Source organism: Sciurus vulgaris (assembly GCF_902686455.1).
Source record: "Sciurus vulgaris genome assembly, chromosome: 2".
Lineage (NCBI taxonomy): Eukaryota > Metazoa > Chordata > Mammalia > Rodentia > Sciuridae > Sciurus > Sciurus vulgaris.
This window is the reverse complement of record NC_136462.1, coordinates 113022022-113034617: the sequence shown is the minus strand read 5'-3', so window position 1 is coordinate 113034617 and position 12596 is coordinate 113022022. Positions and strand designations below refer to the sequence as shown.

At 33.1% G+C, this 12596-nt stretch overlaps 1 protein-coding gene across 9 annotated transcripts in view; it reads left to right on the top strand.

Annotated features, from left to right (window-relative positions):
- The window catches only part of DENND4A (DENN domain containing 4A), a 114002-nt gene that overhangs the window by 52775 nt on the left and 48631 nt on the right, over positions 1-12596 (top strand). For all 9 annotated transcript variants that reach the window (XM_079125613.1, XM_079125614.1, XM_079125618.1 and 6 more), the window contains 3 exons: positions 829-929; positions 3742-3960; positions 5355-5500. In XM_079125613.1, the coding sequence (XP_078981739.1) occupies positions 829-929; positions 3742-3960; positions 5355-5500 (466 nt within the window). The remainder of the gene's footprint in view (positions 1-828; positions 930-3741; positions 3961-5354; positions 5501-12596) is intronic.

Below are 12596 nucleotides of genomic sequence, written 5' to 3'. Positions count from 1 at the left end.
GTGCTGCTAAATAAATAAATAAATTTTAAAAGATAAACAAATAGGGAAAAAAAGGTTCAGCAAATAAGTAGTAGAATCATTCAAAACTATAGTTAAGTCCAACACGTTTATGGTGCTCTATACTTTTCATTCCCCATATATAGTTTATAGAGAACGACTGTATTATAATAGCTGTAATAAAGGAAATTATGGGAGCCTATACTAAAAACAAAGATAACACTTTCTAGCAGATATCGTATTTTAAAGTTATAAAAGTATTTTTAATATTATATTTTATTCAAGTAATTTAATATTATAGATTATTTCTTTTCTGAAAGACACAAAATCATCTTTACTTATAATTTCAAGAAATTGACAAACTGCATATTTAAGTATACCAAAGTATTTTTGATAAGCTGTATGTATCATTAAGTTCATTGAAAGTTTTCTACAGTGCTTTTTCTCATAGTATATAAGAAAAAAAATCTTATTGGAAGATTTTTAAGTGTCTAAGCATTCTGAAATGAACATTAAAGACTAATGATGACCACATTCAGCTTTGTGGTGGTTATTAGCATGATTCCAACATAAGTGTAATATATTTGGCACCAAGATAATTACAAACATTTGAGCTATATTTAATAGAAGATTCAACCCTGTGTAAATTATAAATTAATTTTTATATTCAACATCTCAACCTACTCTGTAGGATTTTCCCCATTAACTTATTCTGTATGTGTTTTATATTTTTATTCAATGTGTTTTCTATTCTTTTTTATATACAACAAGTATACAACCACCTACCAAAGTCTGTGTAACAAATATATTGTTGTTGTCATTTAATCTCAGAACTGGAGACAAGAAGAATGTAGCTTGGAAGATTCTTCCAAAGAAACCATGTAAAAATCTGATGAATACATTGAATAATTTGCACCAGCAGCTGGCAAAATGTAAGTGAATAACAATTAAAGGGTGTAATTTAATCTGTAAAAGGGAGTTGCTTTGCCTTATTTACAGAAGGATAATATTTTATCTAAGGCAAATGAGCACTAATGCAAAATTTGTTAGAAGCTGAATGGAAGATTTGTAAAGTTTAAATTTTATATCTACCAGATTTTCATAGAACCATCAGAATATTAAAATTCAAAAGGATATTAATGTGGTTATTTTCTTTAATTTTACTATTACTAAAATAACATGAAAAAAAGGTTTCAATGTGTATATTTTCTTTGTACTTAGAATAGAAAGTTAGTTTTGAAAATCCAAAATAAATAGTTTGAATTACATTTGAAAGTGATGATGATTTCAGCAGGATGAGGGTTAAGTCATATGTTTTCATCTTCAAGTGGCTCGTTATGCTGTGCTTCAAATAGTTTGAAGACATAAGTTTGCCAAAAACTTGAAAAAATTCATAAAAATGAAAATCAGTGAGAATGTGAAATACTTTGGGGTAAAAAACCTTGTGTACGATTATATCTTGAAGAGCTGGGCACTGTGACACACGCCTGTAAATCCAGTGGCTAAAGCAAAGGGTCACAAGTTCAAAGACAGCCTCAGCAACTTAGCAAGAACCTGTCTCAAAAAAAAAAAAAAAAAAAAAAAAGGCTGGATTTATGGCTCAATGGTTAAAGTGCCCCTGTGTTCAATCCCTGGTACCCTCTCCTGGCAAAAATTGTATATATAATTGTGAGAGTCCAGAATTCAACAATCTGATTGGGAGAGTTAAACTTTCTATTCTTCATCCAGTCTTGGTACTATAACCACAGCCCATTCAGGGTCCATAATTTAATACTTATTTTATGAAATGTGGTTGATAGTGACAGCAATATTTAAGGTTCTCATTTATTTATTATTGAAAATATAAACCTAGGAAATGGCCTATACTCTTGAGGGTTCAAGGTACTTATATTATAGTTGGAAAAAGACAGTGTTTACAAAGTAAATTTGATAGGATAATTAATTCCACAGTAACTCAAAAGTATTTGGAATAGTAAAAAAATGACATCGAAAGCAACAAGATGTTATCTTATGGAACAAAATGAAATGAGTTGCCTAACTAATTACTCTCTAAAAGTACTTGTACTTTGAAAAGCTGAGCTGAGTGCAGTGGTGCATGCCTATGATTCCAGCAGCTCAGGAGGCTGAGGCCGGAGGAACGGGAAGTTCAGAGCCAGCCTTAGCAACTTAGTAAAGCCCTAAGCAACTCAGCAAGACCCTGTGGCTTGGGGGTGGGGTTAAGCACTACACCCCCAACCCTAGGTTCAATCCCCAGTACCAAAAAAAAAAAAAAAAAAAAAAAAAAAAAAAAAAAGAATAAGAACTACATAAAATTCTCTAAGATGATTAATTATTCCTCATGTTTAAAAAGATCTTTAAATTTTGAAGCCATCGCATACATTTTTTCCTGACCCTTTGAGAATCGATGCCCATCACATCTGAATAGAATGTATTTCTTACCAACAGGTACATTATTTTGTCACCTCAACATAAAATCAGGAAATTAGCATTGAGTATTACTACCATCCTAATCCTCAGATCACATTCAAGTTTTTCCAGTTTTTATCTTAGTTTTATGTATAGCAGAAGGATCTGGTTCCAAATCAGGTGTTGTATTTAGTTTCAAGTGTCTTCAGTATCCTTTTCTTTAAAACTATTCTTCAGACTGGAGTTGGTAGTGCATGCTATAATCCAAGTGATTCAGGAGGCTAAGGCAGGAGGATTCCAAGTTTTAGAAATGACATTGGGAACTGAGAGACTGAGGTTTTTTTTTTTTTTTGTGGTACTGGGGATCGAACTCAGGGCCTTGTGCTTGCAAGGCAAGCACTTTACCAGCTGAGCTATCTCCCCAGCGGATTCCAAGTTTAAAGCCAACCTTGGCAACTTAGTGAGACCCTGTCTCAAAATTTAAAAAGGGCTGGAGATGCAGCTCAGTGATAGTGTCCCTGGTTCAATCCTCAATGCTGCAAAAAATAAAAATAAATAAAAATGTTTAAAAACCCAATTCTTCAGAGGTTGGGACAGCTAGTGATAGAGCACTTGCCTACTATGCAGGAGGTCCTGGATTCCATCCCCACTACCAAAGAAACAAACAAGTTAAAACAGTTTTTCAGTTCCTTCTTCATTTTCTTGATACTTTTGAAAATATATTTACCATTAAAGGATGAGCTATGATGTGTGTTTGCCTGAGAGTCCTTGTGATAGATACAGGTCTATCATATCTTTGGCAGAAATGTCATAAAAGTGATGCTGCATTCCTCTCATTGTGTTTATCAGGTTGTACACTATTTCAATTTGTCCCATTATTGATGAAGATACTCCCTTGATTACTTGATTATGGTGATATTCACCAGGTTTCTCTACTGTGAAGTTATTACTTTACTACCTATTGTCATAGCATTGAGCCTTTTAGAGAGAGAAAGAGTTCTTTTTTATATTTTAGTCCCTGGGTATTTATCTCACAGGCATATATGTTGAAAAACAAAAAGAAAGATAGGGAGGTTTATTAGAGTTAACCCTGTTTCCAGTTGATATGGTTGGTATGACCTGTGTGTGTGTGTGTGTGTATAATATATAGTTATGTCAGAACATGAACTTTTTTTCTGGTGATAAAAGGAAAAATTTTGTTTAACCTGGATAAAATATACTCAAAAGAGCCCCCAAAAATAACAAGCTTTCTTTTGAAAACACAACAAGTTTACATTGGTACGTTATGAGCATTGGTCTTGATAGTTTGGCGAAAACACTAACTGTGTGTGTTCACAGTGCAGCAGAGACCAAGAGATGATGGACTAATGGACTTAACAATGAATGACTATGATTTTAATTCCGGAAAGAGATTGCACATGATAGATTTGGAAATCCAAGAGGCATTTTTGTTTTTCATGGCCTCTATTTTAAAAGGTTACAGATCATACTTAAGGCCAATAACACAAGCCCCATCTGAGACAGCAACAGATGCAACCTCTCTTTTTGCCCTGCAAGGTGAGTGATTGCATAATCTTATAGCTTTCACATAATTGAGCTTAATCTTGTCATAATTCAGTTGCTCTCTGGATTAATAGTCTGTATTTTTCAAGATACATCCTATTTTGCGGAATTTATGAATATCAGCTCTGGTGATCCTTTTCTGAAAGACTAGTTCTTTCTCTGGCATGTTTAATATAATCCTATTAGAAAGATATGCAGAAGAAACTATCTAAAGAGTACAGAGCCTCCTAAGCATATAGTACTTCACTCTGTGTGTCACATGTGTGTTCAGATATTGATGCTTTCAGCTTTCAGGGTAGCCAGGCAATATTGGAGAAGCAGAGGAACCCCTGGGATGGTTATTCCAGGCTTGTGTGCCCTCATTTGCTTTATTTCAGTTCCCGTCACAAACATTACTTTCTGTCTGTGCCACAAAGTGAAAAAAAGGTTGGGAATTCCCAGGGTGCAGTTGGTATCACAGAACATATTTTATTTCTTTTGTAGTTTTTAATATTTGAAAGAGAAATTCATTTAATAAGTATATATTGAATGCCTCCAAATGCTAAGTACTGGTTATGTATTAGTATGCAAAAGAGATATGGCTGTTACTTCTATCACAGAGCTTATAGTCAAGAAGATAAGCAACTATAAAATAATATGAATGAAGAACTTTAGTTTCAAAATTTTAAATTACAGAAGACCTTTCTGAAGAATTATTGTCTGAGCCCTAATCTCAGAGATGAGTAGAAATTTAGCCAGACAAAGGGAAGTTGAGAGTATTGAGTGTTTAGGAAGACAGAATAGTTTATGCGAAGTCCTTGAGGCTGGAAAGAACTTGAGTTCAGGTCCAAGTGTAATATAACATCATAAGGATATGGTGGAAGGTGGAATCAGGAAATAAACATTTACTCTGTTTTCAAGATGTAAGAGAAACATAAATGAATATAAGGATTATTACCTCTTCTTTGAAAAAGCCACACAGATAGATAGATAGATAGATAGATAGATAGATAGATAGATAGATACATACATACATACATACATACATAGAGAGAAAGCACATGCATGATAGCATACAGGTATACATAACATGCAAAGCATTTGGACCAAAGATGGAAATTTTAAAAATGTTTTTGGATTTACTAGTTTATGGATCTCCATAGGGGGCAATGGAGATAATTTTGGATGGGAATTTGAAATATCTGGGTTCATGTTCCTTTCCTGTTGGTTTTCCTATTGCTTGCTTATTTTTTAGGTCATTTTTCTTATCAGGGATCTTTGTTTTTTTGTTAAATAGCTGGGAAGACGGGGGGTATCAATAACTTGGTTGATCAGGTTCCTGTGCACTCAAAAATCCTATGAATCTATAAATGATATATATTCTCACATTATATATTTATGTTGAACAGCTTTCTTAAGAAGTCGGGACCGATCACATCAAAAATTCTATAACATGATGACCAAAACACAAATGTTTATTCGCTTCATTGAAGAATGTTCTTTTGTCAGTGATAAAGATGCAAGCCTGGCATTTTTTGATGATTGTGTAGATAAAGTAAGTGTACATGTGCCCTAACTTATTTTGTGTGACTACTATAAATGTTATGAGTTATAGTTTCTATTTATAGCTTTTAACAAAATCTAAATTAATTTAGTTTCATAACTGACTGATTACCATGAAAGTTTTATTGACCTGCTAGACACTATAGAGTATACCTCTTAAAAGTATTTTACTAAATCACCAGTTTTAACAATCATGTTTCTGTCCCTATCTGTGCACTTATAGACTGGATTTTTCTCCAGTCTGTGAACCTTCAACTTGATCATCCTTAATTTTCACCTCTTTTTGTCTGAGGTGGATGTTACATATTGAATATAGATGAGTCAGAGCTATTTACCTATCCATGCTGGTGAGAGCTTAATCTTGTGAGAGAACAGTGATCCAGAGAGGGGTGTCTAACCCTGAATGTGACAAGGAATGGGGAGTAGCTTGCTCTGGGTGTCAGAGCCCAAGCTGGAGAATCACCGGACAGGCAGAATAGAGAATATATATACCAGGCAGTGGGGCAGACTGCTGCAGGGATCAGAACCCAAACAACTTAAACAAGAGAATAACATGGGGCAGGCACAGAAAATGAGACATCAGTTTGATCCGAATGAGGGAGGTGCCAGCATTGTGGGCATGGGATTTGTTAATAAGGAAGTGTCAAAGCCAAAGTAGGATGGAAAGGAGTGGCAGTGAAGATTGGAATGTGTTACATACGGGAGGGATTGATCAAATAAGTAAATATTTTAAAGGTAATGAAGTTTCTCACTGTTCAAGAAGTAATTTACAAATACAGAAGTAGAGAAAACTAGAATGAGCTTTAAAGTGCTAGAATGGAATTGGAGGTTTAGTGTGGTATCATTGGTTTTCAATAATAAATGTAGAAATAATGACAGGTAAGTATAGATATAAGCATATGTGTCTATATGTATTGGTAAGTATTCTCTAGCTCTGTACATTCAAAGGACCTGGAAGCAGTCACACCCCAATTGCAATTTATACCTGATTCATAGTGTTTGCATCAGTTATAAAATGCCATTCTCTACCAAAAGGAATCAGGACTCTTTGGAGAAATGGCTGGTCTAAAGTTTAAGGCAAGAAGCATACAAGATAAACCCTAAAATATCTGATATTTAAAAAATAAGGAGTTGCTCCAAGAATGATAGAGACATGATAAAACAAAACCAAACACAGAAGCCAATATGAAGGGATGGGACAATTTGAGCACCAAATGTTAATAGCAAATTAGCCTAGTGAATAAAATAGGAAACCATGAGTCTATGCAGATATTGGTTGATCAATTGAAAATTTGATGAGAAGCAGGGTCTTGTATAGTTTCACAGTTCTTTTTCATAGAATACATAAATGATGACAAAGGGAGAAAGAGTAACCATATAGTAGAAAAACCTGGCAGACAGCACTTTAAAATCAAGTGATCAAATAAACATCATCAGTAATGGGGTAAATCTGCCTCATGTGTCCCTGATAGTTGGCAATGAGAATGCATTATCACCTTTACAATATTCTTCCCAAAGATGCATAACCTGTATAATCTCAAGGAAATAATCACACAAACAAATTGAGATAATTCTGCAGGTACCTGTTGTCTAATAGGTCAAGATTAAGGAAATAAAGGAAAAATTGAGAATCTGTTTTAGAGTGAAATGAAGAGATTTTACAGCCCAATAAATGCAATACATTACTCAGAACTGTAACACTAAGGATAATCAACAAAACTTGAATGATGTTCAAGGATTAGATACTAATAATATGTAATATATTAGTGTTAATTTCTAGTCATAGTTATGTAGGGAGATACTTTTTTTGTTAAAGTACATATTAAGGTATTCAGGGGTGATGAGTAATTAGGTCAGCAACTTAACTGTCAAAGATTAAGAAAAAGCATCATTTGTACTATACTAAAAATTTTTCTATTAATTTATGATTAAATGCATGTAGTATTTGTGATCTTTTTGGGGGTGGTGGTTAACTGGGGATTGAACTCAGGGGCACTCAATCACTAGCCCAATTTTGTATTTTATTTAGAGACAGGGTCTCACTGAGTTGCTTAGCACCTCGCTTTTGCTGAGGCTGGCTTTGAACTCAAAATCTTCCTGCCTTAGTCTCCTGAGCCACTCAGATTACAGGCATGTGCCACTGCACCCAGCTGTGTTTGTGATCTTATGCTGGTGATGATAGAAAAAAAGGACGAAAGCAAAGCTTTATTGTATCTCAACAATTTATTGTAAATTATCTCAACAATTTACAAATGTAAGGCTATTTAAAAAGCCCATAGCTTTTAAATTTATGTGACTATAAAAGAAAATCAGTGGATTTTTTTGGCTACAACAGCTAAAATATTACTCATCTCTCAATATTCAGAAATCGGCTCAATTCTGAACTTAACATGAAAATGTCCTTTAGGCACCATATGTCTTATAGAAATGAGAATTATTTCTCTACATTGGCAATCAGGGTACTTAAATACCAACTATTAATACTAGTGACTTTAGACGTTTACTTTTTTCTGTGTTATTTTATTATCTGTGTTTTAAAAAATATCGTGAGGAGCTGGGTGCAGTGGCGTATGATTATAATCCCAGTGACTCAGGAGGCTGAGACCAAAGGATCTCAAGTTCAGAGCCAGCCTCATAAAATATAAAAAAGAGCTGGGGATGTATCTCAGTGGTTAAGCACCCCTGGGTTCAATCCCTGGTACTACAAAAAAAAAAAAAAAAAAAAAAGTCATGAGGAGACATAAATGTAACTGCCTACTTGTGGTATTTAGAGTAGTGTATAAACCAAAAAGTAGAAAATATTACAACAGTCTTTATATTTGGGTTTTATCCAGGTTCATAGATTAGTTCATTTGGTTTTATCATTCATGACTTAGAAATGTTCAGTTCTTAAATGACTTATGAATAGCAGAAACAGGTTCATAGCCTTGTCTGAGCATCTACCTTTTCCTACAATTTAGAACACTTGAGCAATGGGTAATATAAAATGGGTGATAATGTTTCTGGTACTGATAGTGAGTTAATAAGCTAACCGTGCCAGAAATATCAACTCTAGTTCTTAAAATATGTTGGAATAGGAGAAGATGGATACACACCATTATCTGTTTAGAACCTAATTTATTTTCCTCTAGAAACACTGATATAAATGATTTAATTCAGATGGTACAGGGGTGCAGTGTTGTGTGCTTTAAGTATGTATTAAATTTTTTTTGCATATGGAATGAAACTCTAAACCACTTCTTAGGACATGTAAAAATCAAATTTATTGAGTTATAAAATACAAACATCAAATATACTTTAAAGTATATGTTTGGATGAGTTTTGACAAGTATATATTTCCACATAACCATGTCTCCAAAATATAGAACATTTTCATCACAGCACAAAAGGTTTAGTTGAGGGAAGATTTATTTTCTTTATTTGTAATTACCTATTTACAAACAGACTTTTGGAACCATGCTTATTGTAAGTTAAGCTCTGCCTGTTAATTTTTTTAAAATATTTTTTTAGATGTTGATAGGCCTTATTTATTCATTTATTTTTATGTGGTGCTGAGAATCAAACCCAGGGCCTCATACCTGCTAGGCAAGTGTTCTACCACTGAGCCACAACTCCAGCCCCTGCCTGTTAATTTTGAAGAGATAATGTCCTACCTCCTTAACAGATTTGCTGTTACAGTAGTATATCAAGAACTTACTTTTTGATATTTTAATCAAAATTTTAAGTTTGCCTTATGTAGTGCTTATGAAATTAAATATTGGCAGAAATGGGAAGGTAAGTCTTTAAAAATAATTTCTCTGAATCCTGGCTTGTAGGAATAACTGATTTGATTTTATTTTTTTGCATATAAAGATATTTCTGACTAGCATTATTCACTAAGAATGTTTTCCCATATGGTGCTAGGTTTCCACTGGTCATACACATGTACTCGTGGAGCTTCTGTTATGAACAATGGCATTTGTATAACAGTTGTTCCCTGTGCCAAACTAACTGAATCATACGGGACCAATTTAGTGATCAGAGTTTAGTATTCTATAGCCAATAAATTTATTAATCTACATGGAAACACTGAGTTAGTTGTATAAATCCAATTAAGGGCTTAGAAGAAAGAAATATTATATTCTTTTTTGACCCCTTAATGCATCTTGTTCATACGTTTTTCATGTAAACACATTGTAGTTGTCACATGGTTTTTTGAAATATTAATATTTTTGCTAGATACCTAGGGGCACCATTTCCTAAGGAGCTCAGCTTAGTACAGATAATTAATACATTATGTGGTCTAGGATTTCTGTAGGTTACTACCATTTATATTATGGGAGTCAGTACAGGAGATGATTAGAACAGTTTCTTTAAAAATATAAATTCTGAAAAGTCTCAAAAAAGAAACTTCTATTAAATGTATAAGCATTGTTTCTGGCATACTATTTTCTTAAAATGTTATTTACCTGTTCAAAGTCTCAGTCCAACAAAAGATCATTTATGTATACTGGATTAACATTGTACTTAAGAGTTTTAATGAGTAGTCAGAAAATCAAACTGAGAATACACTAAAACATTAAACATTAAAGTCACTGCATTTGCTTTATTATAATTCAAGAGAATTTTATTAGAAAAGGAAAATTATCACAAGACCTAAAATATAAACTTCAGTTGTAGTTAGAGCAGAGATTAAGTATATTTTCAGTATTAAACAGAATTCCGTAAAATATAAGTAATTGTACAATAAGTTATTACTGCCTTTCATATTTTAATACCACAATAAGTGTAGCAAGCACAAAAAATTGGTGCTTACTTTTTTAAGCTGCAAGGGTCTTCTGAAGATCAGTCATACTTTAAGGATGATCATATATGAAGAGCTGGGTATGTATAGGTCAGTGGGGGAGCATTTGTCTAGCATGTATGAGCCCTGGATTCAACCACCAGCACTGGGGGTAGGGGAGAAGAATCATTTATGTAGAGATTATTCCTTAGTTGAATGACTCTGAGCTCATTTTTTAAGTGAACAAATCCTCTTACATCTGGCAGTTTAGCTATGGAAAATATTAAATATGCATTAACTGCCTAAGCCCATCTGTGATTAAGATTGAACAGAAATTAGATACATTCCTCTTTGATCTTAGCATATCAAAACAGAAAATATTTGACTGACTTTTAAAATCTGAATGCTTAATAGAAATAAGAAAAACAGTATATGAAAATTATTTGAGTTTCATTTATGACTAATTTAAGAACCATGTGTTCTTGTTCTTCCCATGATTATATTTTAAATCCTTACAATCTGTTCCTTTAAAATGGTGCTTAATTAAGGGTAGTTCTGTGTAATAAATAGTCTGGTTAGATTTTTCTTGGTTTTTCAAGCATTCCTTTGCAGTGTTTTCTGAGCATATTAATATCTTGTAGAAAAATATAAAGAGAATATGAAAATTATTTTAATTTTATCCTGAAGTGGGTGTTGGATTTCTTTTTCTCTCACTGGAGACAGATGTCACTGTGCTTTTCAAAAGAGAGATGTCCAACCGATAAATATAGGATTTATGGCATGGCTCTTTTTATAATGCTGAACTGGGATTTATTGTTACACAAGTAAAGGAAGAATATCCTTTACCAAGTTGTTTAATTTATAGTGCAAAATTTTAATTTTAATAGACTGAAATACTGACTATTAGAACAGTTAACCTGGACCTCAGACTTTTGCCACATTGGGTACTAACCTTTTTATTCTGGTCCATCTCTTCTATTTCATTATCATTGCTGGCCTTAATTATTACATTACTACATTTCATCTGCATAAATATATCTGTGGGTATAAAGCATCTCATTTGGTCTTGGGTTTCCCATGGACACCATATCCTTCTAGGGATACCTGTGATTTTGAGTTAGCATTAACATGTTTCTAATGTTGTTTTTAAAAATTATGTCTGAGTTTCATAATAATGATCAAGGTATACTTCATTTTTATTGGAAGTTTTGTTTCTTATCTCTGAGTTGCATGATAATGGTCAAGGTACACTTCATTTTTATTGAAAGTTTTGTTCCTTAACTTTCATTAAATTGCTAAAGAAACAGGAAGTGTGGAAATTAAAAAGGAGAAAGAGCTCCATAAGCCCAGTATACTAATGTAAAATCCATTTTGTATTTACTTCATGTTTTTTTCACATAATTGTTAATGTTTTCCCATTTTATACATAACTAATAAGCACATATTTTAAGAGTAAATTTTCATGTTTACCACAGTCAAAAATGACAGTTTAAAAAGTCATTTAATTCTGTTCCATTCCTTCCTATTGTTTTTAGTTCCCAAAAGCAGTCACTTCTCTTTCAGCTTTCTTCAGTCATTTACCTTAAGATTTCTAAATAATGTTTTTTATTGCTGCTCATAATTTCCTGTATTATCAATTAATATCCTATGAACTACCACCACAATTCTTCCAGTATAGTACAACATGAATTTTGGCCAAATAGTTATTCAGTGTTCTTATTACTGTCTCTTTGTATGTAATTGTAACTAGGCCATAATTAAATTGACTTTCATGTATAGATTTTTAGTTTACCAAAAGTTAATAAATATTCTGTTTTTGTCTTGTATCTGTTAACAATTCATCTCTGAATTCTTGTTCAAAAGTGAAATTTCTATTTTTTAAAGACACCCAATAATCATTTGATTTTTTTTTTTTAATTCTTGCTGGAGTTTTCTATCCTCTCATTATAATCTGAACTGCTTGCTTCTTGGTCTTTGATCTGGCATTTTTCTTCACCATTATTTTTGTTACTATATGACCTCTCTCTAGAGTAAGATGCCCTGATCTCTGGCTTCAATAACTACTTATCTTTTTTGTAATATATATTTCCTTAAATACATCTCCTGGTAACTTAGTGAGAAAAGGTAAATGGGAAATTGTGTGTGTGTGTGTGCTACTGGGATTGAACACACAGGTGCTTTACCACTGAGCTGCATCTCCAGCCTTCTTTTATTTTGAGATAGCGTCTTGCTAAGTTGCTGAGGCTGGCCTCAAACCTTTTATTCTCTTGCCTCAGGCCCTTGAGTAGCTAGGTACAGTTGTGCACCAGAATAGTTTTAGTTGTAG